At 33.9% G+C, this 19,854-nt stretch overlaps 2 protein-coding genes across 2 annotated transcripts in view; one reads left to right on the top strand and one right to left on the bottom strand.

Moving 5' to 3' along the window:
- Positions 1-2,636: 2,636 nt before the first annotated feature.
- On the bottom strand, positions 2,637-7,361 carry LOC111988975 (probable LRR receptor-like serine/threonine-protein kinase IRK). The gene is made up of 2 exons (XM_024020780.2): positions 5,148-7,361; positions 2,637-4,450 (listed from the first exon to the last, which is right to left on the bottom strand). The coding sequence occupies exons 1-2, from the start codon at positions 6,617-6,619 to the stop codon at positions 3,001-3,003; spliced, it is 2,922 nt and encodes a 973-aa protein (XP_023876548.1). The 5' UTR covers positions 6,620-7,361; the 3' UTR covers positions 2,637-3,000.
- Positions 7,362-16,412: 9,051 nt separating this feature from the next.
- Positions 16,413-19,854, top strand: part of LOC111988978 (uncharacterized) — a 32,020-nt gene continuing 28,578 nt past the window's right edge. Inside the window, exon 1 of the mRNA XM_065780234.1 lies at positions 16,413-16,600. Within this exon, the coding sequence (XP_065636306.1) occupies positions 16,520-16,600 (81 nt within the window). The 5' untranslated portion in view covers positions 16,413-16,519. The remainder of the gene's footprint in view (positions 16,601-19,854) is intronic.

Here is a 19,854-nt window from a genome sequence, read left to right as displayed (position 1 = left end):
AGGCCTACCTGAGCCTCTGATTGTAATATGTAATTTTTCTACGTTTGAATTAATAATATCAAGATCTTTTGTTTTTCTCTTTCGTTCTCTCTTTTTTTTTTTTGTTTTTTTTTTTTTTACAATAAATACTTAAAATTTAGAACTCTTATCTTATTCAAGCTGCTGTAAAACAAATACTTATAACTTGGGACGCTATCTTTTTCAATCTACCGTAAAACAAACACTTAGAACTTAGAACCTTATCTTACTCAACATACTGTAAAACAAATACTTATAACTTGGAACGTTTACCTGGTGCACCGGCCAGCACCCTAATCCTTCCCACAGACGGCGCCAATTGTAAGGACTCAATTTGAATCGAGTGTTGGGTTTTCAGCCCAACAAGCCCAAACAATACATTTATAGAGAGTGGGCTGACAGGCTTAGGTGCTGGCCGTTGATCACCATGCCCAAACTTACTTTTAAAAATGGCTAAGTGTTTTCTTACAAATGAGGGAATGCTCCTCGGCCTGTGGCCGAGGAGGCCCTTCTTTTTCCCCCCTCCTTTTGGCTTTACTAGCTCTTCTTTTATAGTTTTAATCTTCCTATCTTTTGCTTCCATCTGTTGATTGTCTATTCGCCTTTTTCTCTGGTCGTCCATCCCATCAGAAGCTTTATCGATACTCAAGTGGATCACTCTGACCAACGTTATCCTGCCAAGGGGTTACCTCTCCATTAATGCGGCCAGGAGGGTTAGTTGAGTGCATTAAATGCGAGAGTGACAGCTTACTTTGGGGTTAGCCACTCCCTGAAGTCGCTCTTGTCAGGCCGAGGACAAGGTATCCTCGGCGTGGATTCAAGAGAATAGGCTTCCCCCTTTCTCTTCAGAAATAGCTTGCGCTCCTCGGCATGGGCCTTGGGCCTGCTATATGATGGACCGAGGCTATCAGGCCCACGGACCCCACATTTACTATTCAATTTATAAACTTATTTTTTATACATAATTTTAGACAACAAAAATTTGAGATTTAAATATTTGATTAATGATTTTTTTTTAATCTTTTGATATTTTAGAAATTTTGCAACCTTGGAGGATATAAGAAAAAAAATATAATTTAATAGTGAATTTGTTAACATTTACATCCAATACAAAAATATTGAGTAAAATTGTAATTTTAGATTACATCAAAATTAGTAATCAAACTTTGTCCTTGAATAAAATGAATTAATTTTTTATTATAAATAATTTAATAATTATAAATTTATAATAAAATATGAAATTTGAACCCGGAATGATATTGTTTATAACACCAAAAAAAAAAAAATATATATATATATATATATGATTCTTCCCATCATTTATCAAAAGATACTTAGCTAAGCGGCCCTTACATAAAACTTGTTAGACAGAGGAAAATTGTATATTAAAAAAATAAAAAGAGTGCATTTAAAGAAAGCTGAAATTAGAACCTAAAATGACAGGGGTAATAGTAATAAGAATATAAAAAAGAGTATTTCTATTCCGACAGCATCATAGCATGTAATATTCTTTTTCTATTCCTTCACAATCGTTATCTTTTGGGTCATCAACTCTTTATATCTTTAACATGACTTTCCCATTTCCCGTTGTAGTTTTTCCCTCCTGTCCATTATTCTATTCAGTACTTTAGATGAAATTGCTTCAAAGTGGGTGCTAAGAATCTTGGAGTCTTCAGGTTTCTCAAGTCACTTTTGACTTGTACAATTCTATTTTAATACGTTCACCATTGCTGTCATTGGAAATGCGTAATTTTGATGAATGGGACGACCATTCTTGTGCAGGAGCGTGAAAGTCAAGACTTGCCCTTTGTTGTGAGGGAGATGTTACTAGTCAAATATAGGGCTCCAGATAGTATTTTTAAGTGAAATAGGGCTCAGGACCAGATGGTATTGTTGCTGCCTGCTGGAATCTCATACGGCTGTTGATCATGAGAGAAAAAAAATGCATGTACTATATAAGATAATTATTTGTAAGAAAACTTTGAGATATTTGAATTATAGGATTTGTGCAAAAATTTTAATGTCTTTTTTAACAGATATTGTTATAATTTATTGTGATTGTAGCATAATAAATCTGTATATTTCATTATAATTGATGTGATTTATTGTGATTAGTAAATAAATAAAGTAATAATTTTTCTTCCTTCTTTTCAGAAATATTATTGGTGCAGGTGGTGTCAATGATTTTCGTACATAAAATGATGTTCCTCCGTGACAAGCGGTATTGAAAAAATTTTCAAACGCCAAAACCATATAGTCCCAGACTCCCAGTACAAACATTAATGCACCGAGTGTCCCAGTACATGCATTACACTGTTTCCTCAATAAAATGCTCAGTCTTGGTAGTAATAATTGTCACAATTTGTCTGCTCCAATTAAAGTGAGATATCTACCTACCAACAAGAACAGTGGACAGGGTTGCCTGGATAAAGGAAACCAATTTGTAATGTAAGAATGTATCAGTGCCTAAACAGATGAGACTAATTAAAGTTTTTTAGGGCCCATTTAAATTCAATTTTTTTAGTAATACGTGTAGATTATAAATATATAAAAATATGTGCAACTGAAAACATACTTACGTACGAAACAGGACTATACTTTCAAATTCCCCTGTGAAATTGGAAAGAAAATTTTACTGCCCCGCACAAACTACCTGCAGGGCTTATCAATATCAGCTCATAAGCAACACTGAGAGATGACAAAAGATTAGTAACATGGTAACAATATTTGTTAGGGAACCAAACTGGGACCCGGTGAAAAGGAATCCGGCAACCTGACTATTACATAAGAGGAGAAACCACAAACATAAACAGGAAACAAACATGAAAAACCACAAGAAGAAAGAAAAAAAAAAAAAAAAAAAAAAGGAAAAATTTTCCAACATTCAAATTTTTCTTCTCTTAGATAAATGAACAAAACCGGATTCTTCTTCGCCGGGCAACTCATTTAAATCCCTTCTCCCAATCCCTGATAAGTAAAAATTCATTCCAATTCCTCTTGGCCTTCTGAAGGGCATCTGATGAGCTCCAATATATTAACTACCTCTCCCATGTCTGGCCGGTTTGATGGCACTTGAGACGTGCATATCAACCCCAACTTCATTACAGGAATAGCCTCCTCAGCCGGGAAGTTACCCTGAAGCCTCCCATCAACACATTCCTCCACCCTGCCTTCCTCCAGTGCTCCTCTAACCATGTCACAGAGCACCACGACATCATCTTCCATGTACTCCACAGGCCTTTTCCCAGTAACCACCTCCAGAACTAAAACCCCAAATCCATACACATCACACTTCTCAGTTATCTTTACAGTTCTACAGGCAAACTCAGGTGCCATGTACCCTAAAGCACTCTGAATCTTGCTGCTTAAAACGTAACGGTCAAGCATTGGCAACAATCTTGCTAGACCAAAATCTCCAACTTTAGGTTCACCAGTGCTGTCAATCAGGACATTACTTGATTTTATATTGTAATGAATTATGTTCAATTGATGCAAGTGAGCCAAGCTTTTTGCTGTCCCAAGAATTATATTGAACCTCTCATTCCATGAGAGTAAGTTTCCACCTAATCCTTCGTGGATGTGTTTATGCAAACTACCACCAGAGACAAACTCATATATGAGGAGCTGTAATGATGGAGTCCAGTAATAACCTTCAAGTGCCACAAGATTAGGGTGCCTGACCTTCCCCAGTTTCTTAACTTCTCTTTCAAAATCTTCTTGAGACTTGACAAGACTTGAGACAGTGAGCTTCTTTATTGCAACTGGGTGCCCATCTCGAAGAACGGTCCGGTACACTGCTCCAAAACCACCACGGCCAAGCTCACAGTCCTTGTTGAGCAAAGCATGTGCTCCTGTGCTGAAATCAGGGTCACCAGAAAACATGACAAGCTTGCCAGAATTGGCATCTGTAGTGGGAGAATGGCTAAACTCATCCCCGGCAGATAATGTAAGAACTGCTGAAGATCTAGCTGCGGATGACCTAACACGGAGATTAAGTACAGTGATGGCAATAACACCAACGACAATGACTGCAGCTGCTCCAATGGCAATGAGTGCGGAAATGCTGAGGATAATTCTTCTGTGAACAATATTTGGAGGTAATGAACTAGATGTGGAATCAGAAGAGGAGTTAGGATTGAGGACAATGGGTTTGGGAAGTACTGCAGGGCAAGACTTATTGACCGCAGAACCACAAAGAGATGGGTTTCCAGTGACAGAGAAAGGGGAGATGGTGTTGAAAAAACCACCAGCAGGCAATTCACCCTGGAGATTATTGTGAGAAATATTGAAGGTGAGAAGGTGGGGAAGGTTGGCCAATTGCTTGGGTAAGCTTCCAGAAAGGTTGTTAAAGGACAAGTCCACATTTTGTAAGTTTGTAAGTTTGGCTATTGCTACAGGTATATAGCCACTCAATCTGTTCTCAGATACAATTCTGCAGGATTCAACCAAAACAAAGCAACATAAACAAGAAATTAAACCCCTGTTAAAATGATAGAAATTAGATATGATTCTTATCATGTGACCATACCAAGTTCAAATTGTCCATAGAAAGAAGCCTTAGGGTACTGACTAGTGTGTAAGCATGAATATCTATGTCAGCCAAAAATATAAGATACTTGGAACTTCATATTTGTCACACCATGCAATGATACCACACTATAAAATCTTACAGACACAAAGATATACGTATTGTCACACTATTATTTAAAGGAAACAGCCATCAACATCAGAATACCATAAAGGTTCTCAGTATATCCCAGATAATCTTAAATATTGAAACAATTGACTGGAACCAGAGAAAGAAAAGTTGGGGGGGGGGGGGGGGGAATCAAGTTTTTCCAAGGCTAGAAATCATAAATTAGAGCCAGTTCAGTTATCACTGAAGACGCCATTTTTCATTTCAAAAAGGTTATTGAATCTAAAAACCAAAAAAAAAACAAAAAAACAAAAAAAACAAATGCAATTACAACTCCTCTCTAAGCATAGTATAGGACACAGGTAAACTACTTGACATAGTTATCTCTTTGACAAGCTGCCATTCAACCTTGAGACTGTTACAATATCAGATTAAAGTAAAATAGAAGCAAGAAATTGTATTTGAAACATCAGAGACTGTAAAGATAACTTACAAAGTTGTTAAAGAACAGTGCTCAATTGAAGTTGGAATCTGCCCCCATAGAAAGTTCTTCTCCAGTCTCAGTTCATTCAAAGAAACAACTCCTCCAATTTCCAGTGGAATACTTCCATTCAGCTGATTCTCACTCAAATCAAGATTATTCAGGGCCTTCAACTCTCCTATTGACACTGGAATAGGACCAACAAGAGAGTTCTTAGACAGATTCAAGAACTGCAAACTGCTCAAAGCCCCAACTGAAGATGCAATTTCACCAGAAAATGCATTGTGGGACAAATCCAAGATTTCAAGTGAGCTCCCCACTGACGAAGCTAAAGGACTATTCATGCTTCCACTCAGTTTCTTCTCTGAAAGCGAAACTTCTTGTAATCCTGATTTGAAAATCCAAGCAGGAAGATCGCCCTTCAACGAATTCTGGCTGAGATCTAAGACCACAAGGTTTTTGCAATTAACCAAGGACTCCGGCAAGGTTCCTGTAAAACCATTGGCGGCAAAATTCAAAACCTTCAACGACTGAAGATTCCCTATCGAAGATGGAAGCTGACCAGAAAAACTATTGGCCGAAAAGTCCAAAGTTTCAAGGCTTTTCATTTCTCCAATCCAATCAGGAACCTCACCAGTAAAAGAATTCATGTGCAAATTAAGATAATTACACAATGAAAGCTTCTGTAATGTCTCCGGAAGGGTCCTGGAAAATGAATTCTCACTAAGATCAATGAACCTCAAAAGCAAACAACTTCCAATGCCATCAGGAACCTTCCCAGAGAACTGGTTTTTACCCAAGTTAATGGCTCTCAAATTATTCAAACCTTCAATCCCCTTTGGAATCTCACCCTCCAAGGAGTTATCCGATAAATCCAGGGATCTAAGCCCATTCAAAGACCAAATCCCAGATGGTAAAGACCCCGAAAACTGATTCGACGAGAAGTTAATAGACGCAAGAGTTGAACACGAGCTCAAACTGTCTGGTACATTCCCAGAAAGCTTGTTCTTGGCCAATGAAATGACTCGTAGAGACCCACATTGCCTAAAGAAATCCTCTGGTATAGCTCCAGATAGGCCATTCTCACTCAAATCGAGCACTCGAAGACTGTCCAGCCGTGCAATGTTGGGGGTTATGGTTCCGGTGATATTGTTTTTGGCCAAAGATAGCTTGCGCAGAGACTGGAGTTGGAGAAGGCCTCGGCCTATATGACCTGAAAGAGAAAAGCCATCGAGGTTGAGCTCGGAGACCCTGTTGGATCTAGGGTTGCATTTCACACCAACCCAGTTACAAGGACTATCATCGTCTTCATTCCAAGACGCAAGCTTTCCATTTGGATCTTGGATATCAGCCTTGAACACAATGAGCCCCAGCACGTCGTCGTTTAATGATGGACTCAGAGATCTCACAACAGCTGGGATTACAGCCAGCAACAACAACGACAACAAACTGAGTTGGCGTTTCATTCTCAACAATGCTAGCATTGCCTGCTGGTAGTTCTAAGAAAATCGAAGACCCAACAGAGCCATGAGAAATTAGTGCCGGCACAGGAGAAAATAGAGCCTGAAATCACTCATACTGAGCTTCAAAGACTCACAGACTTTGAAACCAACAAGCTAACCTAGACGCATACACAACCCAAGAAATTCCAAAAACAGAAGAAAACAAAAGCAAAAGGCCAACTTTTTCTATAACGGCTAGAATTGTAGCTCCAGAAAACCAAGAAATGTTTAAGTGGAAACTACTAGATACCAGAAAAGAAGTAGCATTGGTAAATAAAGAAACCCCAGGACGCAAAAACGAAAGAACTAGTTGAAATGACAGGATTTGCTGAGAAGGTAAAACGTGTAAAGCAAAAACCTAGAAATTTCTTCTCAAAGCTAAGATTTTTGAGCTTCAGAAACACAAATCAGAGAGTTAAGAAGGAAACAGCAAAGAGGGTCTGCGAGGTTTCGATCTAAGAACCCAAAAATGCAGAGCACGGCGCTCAATGTTTAGCCAGAAAGTCCCAACAAAGTCCCCCTTTGGATTTCAACAGTAAACGAAGAAGCCCCCACTACAAAGCCGAGAGCTAGGGTTCCGGTGAGAAAATGGTGAAACACCGAGTACTCTCACTGTGGGGTTTCACACAGAGAGAGAGAGAGAGAGAGAGCAGTGAAGAGAAGAAACTAATTTGGTGTGAGTTTCTATTTAGCATTAATTAACGGGAAAAAGGCAAAAAGCAGAGCAGGAAGGTAGCTGAGGCCTATTTATTTACAATCTTAGGATGTGGACGCGTGGCACGATCTGTGCGGTTGATAGGAATCCGACGTGGCATTCACGTAGTCGTTGTCACTATAAAACTTTTGACGTGGATACGCACAAGTGGCAATATTTAGCTTTAGCCTTTACTTTAGCTGCTCTCTCTCTCTGTGTCTCAGTCTGAGCTAAAAGCTTGGCCTTTGTGCTGTGTTTTGGTCCAAATTTCTCTTTTATAAGATACTCCTAAATTAACGTTTTATGTTGTACAATGTTGACCTGTGGTCACCAACGGATAAAATGGACTAATACGCCACTAAACAACGTTTAACATTTTTGAAAGACAACTTAACCATGTCCCAAGGATTTGTTGTACAAATGATTCTACATACTGACTAACTTTTATTATTTTTCATTTTAGTACTAATTTTTTTTCATAAGACTGAAAAGCACAGTAAAATTTTAAAACCTCTAAATATACTAATTAATTTAAAAGTTAAAAGGGAAAAAAGAAAAAGAAAAAAACTTGTCCAAATTTACACTGTAAGCCTGTTTGCCTACTAATTGATTCAGCTTATTTAATTTATAAAAAATAAATAAAAAAACTTTATTTTTACGTTTTTTTGATCAATTTATTTTTTAAGCTAAATAAGGCAATGAAAAAAGTCCCAAAACCAACTTTAGGAGACCATTAAATAGGTCATTTGTGTCCGTGGACCGTGGCTACCTAGTACCAACACCACCAACTATAATGGTTATTGGTTGAGGCCTCCCTGACCCGGCACCTCATAATTGACATTAAAGGTCCTTGTCTCCTCAATGATGCCTTTAAAAAAAAAAAATGATGCCTTAGCCCATGAGAGGAAAGTTTCCAAGGAAAAAAAAAAACTACAGTCAACTTATTACTTAAACGAACCCAAGATAATAAAGGGACTCATTAGATACTACTTGCGAACTCGACACGACACGACATAAAATTAATAAGTTATGAGTTGAAATTTAACGGATTTATATCATATTTTAGTTGACATGACTGACATGTTTAATAAACGGGTTGAGTTAGTGTTGAACGTATATAACTTATTTGACCCACTTGACCCATTTAATTAAATAACATTTTATCAATATATCCTTCAAACCCTAGATATATAAACTTATTAGTTGTTGTGGTTTATTTTCTTTGACATATTGTGATTGATTATTTTGTGATATACTTTTGTTTTGAATGGTTATTTGTGATGCAAATACTCGTTAGTTCTGAATTTTATATTAAAAATATTTATTTGTTTGTTTTTTCATAATTTTTTTTTTCATTTTGATAAAATCTGATAAACAGATTGACATGACTGACCCGTTTAATAAATAGGTCGTGTTAGGATTGAGGAATCTTGACCCATTTAATAAACATGTCGAGTTAGTGTTGACCTATATTGTTAAATACTCATGAGTTGACCTGACTCGAACCCGATACGCAAACCCAAATTGTCACCCCTAAATTAAACTTTGTTTAGTGACTTTTTAGTGTCCATGGCTTAGCAACAAGTTGTCCCACCATAACCAACCATCTTTTTGGTTAACAATTAAGTAATGCTCTTGAATAAGGACATATGAAGTAGGATCAAATACAACTGCACCCATGTAGTAGTTTTTTCTACTAAATATAGTATTAGTTTTTTAATATTCTCTTTCCTAAAATCATTAGAGAGTGAATTATGAGTGTGTATGTGCATGTGATTAATTTTCATTAATGATTTTAACAAAAAGTGAATTGATATAATTAATAATCAATCATAGTCATTGAATATCGCAAGGGTTTAATATTATAGAATTGCATTAAAACCACATAAATGGAGATGTCTTCTTTTTCTTTTTCTTTTTATTTCACTATTTTTGAAAGGAAAAAATTTGACAACAAACTTGGATGTAGCTTAAGACTACAACTCTACTTTATATATTTTTATTGGGTGTGAATTTTGAGAAATTCATCATTAGATTACATTTTTTTATTACATTCTCTAAATTTGCAAAATATTCAAAAAATCAAAGATCAATAGCTATATCATTAATTAAACGTTTAAATTCCAAATTCTAGTAGTCTAAAATTAGACATAAAAATTAATTTTATAGATCGAATAATAAATATTATTCGATTGACACAAAATTTAATATGTATGTTAAGAACATAAAAAACATCTAATTCAACAGTTAAATTTTCAAAATATATAATCCTGTTAATTTTTTTAATAAGAATTGTAACCTTAAACTATAATCAAGTTTCAAACAAATTTTTTTTTTTTTTTAAAGTTTTTTAATACATAAAACTACTTGCATATCTAATTGGAGATGCATTTAATCATTTCACCAAAATACAATACTAAATATACAATTTTTTCATAATTTTTTTCTTATAACTAATAACATTATTTAGTGTAATTGGAAATTTGGAACAATATCACTTTTACCGAAAACTTAGCACTCGTATCATTTTTTTATCATCAACCAATCACAAGAAGTTAAAATGTTGTGTCCCTTAAATTCCTATTTTTCTTTGTTTTGGTGAAAACTTTTATACTTAAATTAAGGGTTAAGGAAAATGGGAGGTTGAGTATATTGGGGCAAAGAGGAGAGCAACAAGTGTGAAGGTGGTTGGATAGATAGATACGGGGAAAAAGAAAGAAAAAGGAAAAAGTAACAAAGGAAAGTAGGTGGGCATGGTGATTGGTGGTGGTAGGTAGTGTAATTAAAGAAAGAAAGAAAGGGTGACTGTCCTCCAGTCCTGTTGCTGTTGGTGAGATGCAATTCAGAATACAGAATGCAGAGGCGTGAGCAGTACTAGTGAGCAGTGAGTGGCCTTTTGCTAAGGCTTTCTTAAATTCCATTCAAGTTTTTAGGGTCCCCCTGCCCCTACCCTGCTCAATTCTTTTTAGCCCATTCATAATTCACTTCTCTCTCTGGTGTCTTAAATGTGGGGGGTTATTTAACCCTTCCAGACCAGTTCCACATTGTTCAGCCTAGCCCTAGCTAGTAATAAAGGAAAAGGTACGTTTCTCATTCAGAGGGAATCTGGGGTAAATTACTCCACTAAGTTGTGACATATGAATAGGCCAATCCCTTGGTCAAAAACAGTGTCTTTACTCCTACCTTTATTCCTCTCTCCGGCATCTTAAACACATGCAAAAAAAGGTGACATATCATTGTCCTCGTTGGTTTCAATTTGTATATATATATATATATATATATGTAAGGGCTACGTTTTTCTATATCTTAATTTAGAATTTAATTTGTGACAAGGGCGTTTGACGTAACCATGTTTGAATATTAAACAACTAATAATGACAGTATTGAAAAAAATAAATAAAAAACAACTAATAATGAAAATTGTAAAGTAACAAACATGGATTGGTTTTTTGACTGATCACAACACAAGAGAGAAAGGCTTAATTTTAAATGATTAACCAATTGAATTGTTGGCTTCTTCTCATGCAAGCTCGTTTATCTTGTACTCCGATCCCCTATTTATCAACCATTATTTCTATAGGGTATAAACCCTAATTCTATTTCAAGGTTGCATATTGTTGTTGTTGTTATTATTATTATTATTATTATTTAAAACAAAACAAAAAAACCCTATACGGCGGGGACCAAGCCCATGAAGCTTAGGGCAGAAAATATATTTGTCTTTTTTTTTTGAAACTTATATTTGTCTTTTATATATGCATTGTAATGGTAGTAAGTGGCTTGACATTTTATTACAATTTTGGAACTTACTGCGCAACCCCGCGCGGGAATAATTAATCCATTCTGCATTACAGAATTTTGGCTTTCAAGTTTCTTCTGGAGTTGCCGGTCCCATGGTTTGACCACTGCTAAATTTGAACCGTCTAATATTATGCTTATATATATAGCACATTTTTAGAAGAAAATACAAGTAGTGCAAATTCTAGTATATATGATGCCCTAAAACAAAATAGAATAGTAAGAATTAAGAATTAAATGAAAAAGGAATAAGCCAACGATCCTTGAGTCAGTTGGCAGAGGGGCGTTTAGGATTCGATGCCTGTCCCCCATCTCAATGCAACAAAAAAAAAAAAGTAAGAAAATGAGTAATAACATGATTAACATCACATAATTAATGTTCTTTCACCTTATTAGTTATAATTATGTATCATTAAACACACACACAAGCTTTTTCCTTTTTCTTGAGAATCTATTTCTTATAGAAGTTTTTATTGAATGTTTTAGGCATTTATTAATAACTCATTTTAAGAAAGTTTTGATACCATTTTATAAGAAATTAAAAAAAGTTATTTTAAAAAAAAGTTATTGTTTTATTTTCCCATAAAAATTTTATGAAGATATTTTTTAGAGTATCCATTTAACTTTTTCGCTTAACGGAGAAAAGGAAAAATAATAAAAAGTGGTAAAAAGAAGATAGAAAACACAACAGAATTGAAAGCATGCATTAATAGACTATTTTTTCCCTCACTCTCAACAAACCAACTCTTGAAGTCTCAAAATTTCATCATTTTTGTATATATATATATATATATAAACTTTGTAGTTCATAAACTAGCACTTACTTGTATTTCCAACTTTGACATCTATGATTCAAATTTCCTTTGTAATTATTAAATTATAAAAAAAAAAAAAAGAATCATCATTCTATGCTCCTTTTAAATAGACTACATTCGATTAAAGAATTAAAAATATTTATTAATAAAACAACAATCTTAAGTAATTGGATTTCCCGCTTATTTATGTTGCCATTTAAGCATCAAAATCCAAAAAAAAAATTTCACATCAGCATAACATGTTTTTTTATTTGTTTTTTTTTAATATTAATTCAAATGAACCAATATAAAATCGGCCACATCAGAGCCTATAAAATAGAGACTTGAGAGACGTTTACCGCTCTCGGCAAAAAACAAAAAGAGACGTTTACCGCCAAAAAAAAAAAAAAAAAAAAAAAAAACAAAACAAAACAAAAACTTTGTAAACTTTGCTTCGAATTCCAACACTCTGATTTATAATTTTATAGTACTAATTAATGTAATTTTCTTACAATACTTTTCTCTAGTCCCTACTCCCGAGGTGAATAAATCCAGACAGTAAAACGACACTGCTATTCTTTGTCTTTGGCTTGTCGTTTGTGTTTTTTTACCTCAGTTATTTATTTTTATGCATGCCGCTCGAGCACTACAGACTACACGGTATGCAAGGTAACAAGAATTTCTCGCCAAAACACCACCGGTATAGATGCCAAGTAAAAGTAATTGACAAAGAAAGATCATCCAAATTTCGCACTTGTACTTGGCATCAAGGAGAGAGTAACAATTTTCAACTCCCAGAATTTGAAATAACAGATTCCAATATTTTTTTTTTTTTGGTAAACTGGATATTCCATTCAACTAAGAAGAAAAGGCATCAGAGGCAGGACAAAGCCTGACCTGAGATAAACCATACAAGTCTGCCAAATAAGCATCAAGGATAGAGGGAGGGGGATAATTGAAATACATAAAAATAGAAGATAACGAACATCCTAATCTAGCAAGTCTATCTGCACAGCGGTTGCCTTCCCTAATCTAGCAACCCAGATTCCATTCACCTCATTGAAATAGTGCTGCATGCAGTATCACTTTTGTTATGGACATCATATCTTCCACAACTTTCTCTACCATTTTTAAGATTACTAGTTGTACAATTATTTTTCACATAAATCCCGTTAATATTAGAGCAATCACATCAGAAGTTGCAAAAATGTGCAAAATACAAAAAAATGCTCAATTTTGCATATTTTAACTCAAAAAAAACTCACATAAGTACTTGTAAAAATGTACAAATATACACAACTGCTTTGCAAATGAACAATAATTATGCATATATACAAAGTTACTGTTCATGTGCAAATGATTTTTTTATTCTTTTTTTTTTCTCTCTCCTCTATCAAACTACTTCTTTTCCTCTAAGTCTACAACAACCAGTAACTTCCCCAACGTCTACAACAACCTAATGCAGCAGAATAAGAAGAAGGAATAATAAAATAACAACCCAACCACCAAACCCAGCACCACCACCAAAAACTACAACCTGGCACAGAAAATTAACCAAAATCAACAGAAAAGCAATTAGAAAACCCAACTCAAAATCAATCAAAACTCATTAGGAAACCCAACCCAAAAACAGTCCAAACCCATCGGAAAACCCAGCCCAAACCATACTCAATGGAAAGCTCACGTGAAAAGTCTAACAGAGCCAGATTTACTATTGTCAGGTCTTTCATTGCTGCCGCTGGATCTTCCATTGCTGTTGTCGGTTGGGGGTGAGAGGCAAAGGGTCAGCGGTGGAGGAGAGAGGGAGGGGTGAAGGAAAGAAGGAGGGCAAAAGCGAGAGGGAGGCCGAATTGGAGAAGGGCTGAGGCGGCGGCGGCGGTGACGACAATGGGCTGCGGTTGTGAGGGAGAGAGTGAGAGAAAGAGAAAATCGAGTGAGAGGGCTGAAAAAAAGAGTGGGAAGTGAGAATAATAATAATAGATGGGTATTAATAAATAATAACAAAAAAGAAGAAATAATATTATTTAAGTAGAATAGATTTGTAAAATAGATAAACTGATGTGAGTGTTTTGGAAATGTGATAGTGTAAAATAGAAAAAGTAGGTGATGAATCCAGTGAATCAGTGGGCTAAAATTTTCGAACGTAATGATCTACAAGCCAAATCCTAAAAATAACAAACAATAAGTCAGAGGAGACCGATGAAGGCCGGCCAAAAATCCTCCGATGGTGAAGTCAGTGAATTCTCAATTCTCAGGAAGGGAAAGAATTTTTGGATAGAAAATTTCTGAGTTACCTCTTGCGTTTCTAGAGAAGAGACTTTATATAGTATTTTCTAAGACAATTATTTCTCTAAGCGTTGTGTAGTTTGGAAGATTCTGAGGTAACGCCCATAACTGCTTTGGAGGTTACTTCATTTGGGTTCTATTGATTATAACTGTTTTCAAAGGAGGAACGGTTACATTCTAATAGAAAAGCGAAGTGCAGAGGAGATTTTCAGGACCCTCGACCATCTTGCTAGTTTGATGGACGAGTGAATCCTCGGACGAGCTCGTCCATTTGGACAGACGGATGGACGAGCTTACAACAAATGGGGTCGCTTTCCTGTGGACAAGTTATATGGACGAGTTTAGTAGTTGGCTTTTTTGTAACACCATCAGTAGGTTTTTAGTTTAAAATAGATGGAAAAATTTAGCCAGATTGATGTGAATGTTCTTAGTTGGAAATACCATCCACTGTTTAAAATTTGCCATTTTAACAAATTTTGAAAAAATTGCAACAAAAAGTTAATTATATCCTTAAGATTTATTCGTTGGTATATGTATATATGATATATTGATATTGTACTTTCACTTCTTGTCGCACTTGAAGAATATTTTTTAATATGAAAATATTGGTCATATCATATGTGGCATAGTGATACAGTGTGGGCGTGTAGAAGCAAAATCTGTAACACACAATTGTTACAACTTTTCCACGAAACCTAAGTTCTACAAGAACACTAGGCTAGCAAGCAAAATAATAGAGAAAACATCTTTAACAAACTTTTATTAATCAACGTATAACATCAATAATCAACCCCTCTATAAAGAGTATTTATAGGAATAGAATTTCTCCTACTCATTTTAGAAAAAGAAATAATAAATCTACTTCTACTTGAGAAAGAAAAAACAATTTAATTAGGAAAAGAAAAACAATTAAAATCCTAATTCAAATAGAAAAAAGATTTTAATTGAACTTGCAAAAGCAAATAAATCCTAATTTCACTAGGAAAGAAAAAAACATAAAATATTAAAATATTTTATTCTTCCTTAACCAATCTACGTCACATAAAAAACCTAGGAACCAATCTTTCATAACATGTACACTAATTACGAAAGCAAATAATAATGCTACCCATAGTGTAAAGATCTAGTATTTGATTTGGCAGAAGGTTGGTTTTGGGACTTGGACTAAACCCTGCCCCTGGTACTCTATGCTAGCCAAAACGCTGATGAGCTACAATTCCAAGCTAATTTTGGCTTTGTATTGTAGTTCAACTAATTAAAACAATTTCATGCTTTCTTTACCCCCTCTTATTTTCCCTCATCTGTATAAATGGCGTCACGCTAAAATATGATCCAAACTAAAGTTTTGTTGATAAAGCCAATTTGGCAATTTGGAGTGGCGCTTGGAGATATTGGCAGTGTAATCTCAAGGCTGAGGTTGTGAAAGAAGGCTTATATATCAACTATGATTGTGATTGCGAAAAAGCCAAAGTGGGAAAGGTAGATGCTCATTGGCACCACCACCACCACCACCAATGAGCATCAGTTGTATAGGATGAATGAATGTGTGTTTATGTGGGTAGTGTGTTTACCTTAGGTAGTTGTAGCAGTTTAGTCATAGTATGATGGGGTTATAGCTTTAGGTGATGGCACAAATAGTTAGAGAAAATTTTTTTTTAAAAAAAAAAGAGAAAAAAAGAGTGTATTTATATGGAGAGTATTTCAAAACTAATCAATTTGGTCTATGAACCAAATACTAATTACAACAATTTCATTTATAAGAGCATATGGTTAAGGGACCAAATTGGTTATTTTTAAAATATTTTGGACTTGATTAATATTAACTCAAACCTAATGAGTGCCGATTGTAATTTACCTATAGGTTAACTTGCACTTTCTCTCCTTAATCCTTATAAGTTCAAAGTGTTAAAATTAAAGGATAAAGCTATTAGTTCAGCACCCAATGAATGTGTGTAGTGTTCCTTAAAAAAAAAAAAGAATTTAAGTAATTTTTGAAATAAAAAAGGGATTTGTTGCGGTAGGTATAGAGTAAGTATAGAGCTTGAATTCGAGAACCCACCAAGTCATGAGTCTGAGCAAGGCAAAGCGAAACCATTATCATTTTTGTGCTAAGCCCCATAGCGGGCCAAGTCCATTATGGTCCAAAATATTGAATGGGCTACAATATGACAAGCCCATAAAACCCATACATGCAATGCAAAAACCCTATGAAATTTCTACTGTCCGAGTGTTTCTCTGTGAGAATTTTGCCAGGAAAATTAAACACAACAGAAAGACTTGTGAGAGAATCGAAAGGAAAGATAGAAGAAGATGGCCGCGAATGGAAGCTTCAATCTCGATAGAAATCAAAAGATAGTTTTATCTCTTTGTAAACACCTCTCCTTAGATCCTGTAAGCACCACCTTCACTTATTCCATTTCTTTACCCCAAGCTTTTTCAATGCACAAATTTTGTTTTCTAGTATAAAGTTCGCATTTTTCTTTCTGGGTTTTTTTTTTTTTTTTTTTTTTTCATTTCATGGGACAAACATGCATCTTCCTATCGTCTGAATTTGAGGAGGTAGAACACGAGGGCATGAACAACAACGTCCAACTAATGGTTGTGTGACGGGGCTAGCCTTCTTCATGGTTGTGTTGTAGTATATATATATATATATATATTGCTTCAAACTCCACCACCTCTATCACCTAAAACGGCAAGGACCAAGAATTCATGTATGAGAGCTAAGATTATGCACATGCTTCAATAGAGAACATTGTTTTACAATCAGAACGAATTTCCAAGACCCAGAAATCAAATAACACAACTACTATGATTGAAAGCTTTGTACCAAAGAAGAAGAAAAAAATGATAACAAAATTTCCTCTATTAATATTAAATTTTTGGAATGAAGAATGAATTAAAAATTGTACAAAGGTTTCAAGAAATTCTTACCTTCAATTGTTGGTGATAGGCCTAGCTTTGTTCTCCTTTTGGATGGCCAGAGACTTGTAGCTAACATGACCATGGAAACAATTATAATTTTATAGCTCCACATTTAGTGTTACCTTGGGGAGGAACAACATTTTCGATTTTATTTTTTTATTTTTTCTGATGCTTTCATTGGATATTGTATATAGAATATTCTTTGGAAGTTTTGTTTTTTTAGTTCATCTATAAATAAAATAATAAAATAAAAAAGAGAAAAGGCTTTTCCTAACAAGTAAGCAAAGTGGAGAGGAAGGCGGGACTAGTTGAAGGTGCAAGTGCAACAACTTGATACTCGTTGGCAGCGTGTCCTTTTACGTGTTTGATTTTTCGTACCATAAATTAAAAGCGTCATTTTATAATAATAATAATAATAATAATAATAATAATAAATAAATAAATAAATAAATAAATAAATAAATAAATAAGCATTTGACTTGATGCATCAATATGGTTTACAGTTAAACCATCATTAATATAGCTCATGAGAAATTGACCCTGAAGATTACATTTTCCCTATGTAATCAATTTGATTATTATAGTCAATCAAAGATTTGATTGCCAAGGTGATCTTTACCAGAATAAAATACAAGAAAGAAAAAATAATAATAATTTAAGTTTCCCAAAGATTGACCTGTACAAGTGTTGAACTTTATAATTCACACAAAAAAAAAAAAAAAAAAAATCGGACTTTTTAAAGTGTTGTGCAGTCGAGTCCATTGTATTGTATCATTTCTTTTCATATGATTTCTCACCTAAACAAAATCACACTAACATGGAATCACAATAAGAAAAGATTTTAAGAAAAAGGAGGTATATATTTTTGTTTGTTATGTAAAAAAAAATTTAGTGGGTCTTCATTAATTTTTATTTATGATTTCTACAAGATTTAAAAAAAAGAAGGGGGTCGAGCTAATGTGCAATTTATGTACATGTAATTGTGATTTTTACTAGACCAAACTAGTTATGCATTGAATTTGGTTTAATTACTTGTGCAATTGATATTCTATAGACACGCATTGAATTTGGGTTAATTACTTCTGCAATTGATATTCTATAGACACTATGGTGAGATTTATCAAATACATAATAATTGTAACAAGTCGAGCATTGCAAACCAAATATTTAACCTAATGTTTTAGTCATTTTTGATTTGATTTAGATATGTTAATAAAGGGTGAAGAAATATCCAATAAATTTCTTTTTCCAAGACAATGATATGATATTTTGAGGTGAACATGAAGCTACCTTATTTGTTTTATTTAATTTTTGATAAGTGAGTTTTGAGTCTCATGACAAGGAAATTTAGAGATTCAAATTGATGATCTTTATATCATGAGACGTGGTCATTAACTGAATGTGCCATCTTTGTATCCAATAATTTTTTTATTTTATTTTTATTTTATAAGTACATTTGCGTATTAATCTATTATATGTAAAGATATAGAAATAGAAATAAATAACTCTCGCAATTCAGAATAAAAAATTAGAGTTTTTATTAGATAATAGGAGGACGAATATATGAAAAAAGAAAAAAGAAAAAAAAGAAGTTGACCCCCCAAAAGAAAGCATTGATTAACTAATCTAGTAATCCTTTCCAAAAAAAGAGAGTTTAACATTGATATACAATCAGAATAGAATGAAATAATTAGATGGTAAATTTTGTGAGTAAATAGTGGGACCCCTAATTTTTAGCTCAATTTCAAATCTAAATCCAAATCCAAATTCAAAGTATCCAAACAGACCATTAATGCATTCAAATCATTCAACGTTGATAATATATGCAATTTGGTTGAAATGTTCTATTCTCAAGATTTTATCAAGAAAAAAAAAAGCTCATATGAGACTTCAGTTATAATAATATGATTTTGATTTGTTAAACATGGATGAAGTTTTGCAAACAATTTATATATTAAAAAGGAAATTATATATAATTTTGTTATAAAAATAATAATTAATGAAGTTTATTACGTGAAGTATTATTGTCAAGCATGACTTTGATGGAAGACACTATATTCGTTTTTTTTTCTTTATATTTGTATGTTGTATACCCAATTATACAATATTTGTATACTTATTAGAGTTTAAGAAGATTATAAGTTTCTTTTAGGCGAAAAGCACATTTTCGTCCCTACATTTTTAGGCGATTTCTATTTTGGTCCCTAAATTTTATTTTTACCGTTTTTAGTCCCTATTTAGAAAAACGCCATCTATTTTAGTCCTTTCCGTCAGTGCCCTAACGGAAAATCCTAAGTGGCAGACGGAACTTTTAAAATAATAATAAAAAATTTTATTTTGCTATTAAAAAATGCCACGTCAGCATTTAAATTAAAAAAAATTAATTTATTAATTTTAACTAAATAAAAAATATTAAAAACAGAATTAAAAACCAAAAATTAAATGAATTGAGATTTAAGTGACACAAACTCAAATCTTAGAACACAAACCCAGAAAAGAAAAAAACCTCCAAAACTGAAATTTCGTTTTCCTTTGCTTTTCTCATGAACCAAACAACCGCGAAGGATCATTTCTATCTAAGTTTATGTGAAACCTTTCTACTGTCCAAATAAACAAAAACAACAGAAAAAATTCAAAAAGAGGAAAACTCCAAAATTTATTTTCTTTTGCTGAACCCAAAAAGTGGAGGAAAACTCCTTGTCGGGGATGAAGATGGTTTT

The sequence above is a fragment of the Quercus suber genome, unplaced genomic scaffold, assembly GCF_002906115.3.
Source record: "Quercus suber isolate HL8 unplaced genomic scaffold, Cork oak 2.0 scaffold_228, whole genome shotgun sequence".
Lineage (NCBI taxonomy): Eukaryota > Viridiplantae > Streptophyta > Magnoliopsida > Fagales > Fagaceae > Quercus > Quercus suber.
Note: the sequence above shows the minus strand (reverse complement) of the source record. Positions and strands in the feature narration are given on the sequence as shown.

What these genes read in the sequence shown, in the direction of transcription:
- LOC111988975 (XM_024020780.2), bottom strand. Translation starts at nt 6,619, where the DNA reads ATGCTAGCATTGTTGAGAATGAAACGCCAACTCAGTTTGTTGTCGTTG. An exon ending in CACTGTTCTTTAACAACTTT is followed by an intron (nt 4,451 to 5,147) that starts GTAAGTTATCTT and finishes TGAATCCTGCAG; the next exon opens with AATTGTATCTGAGAACAGAT.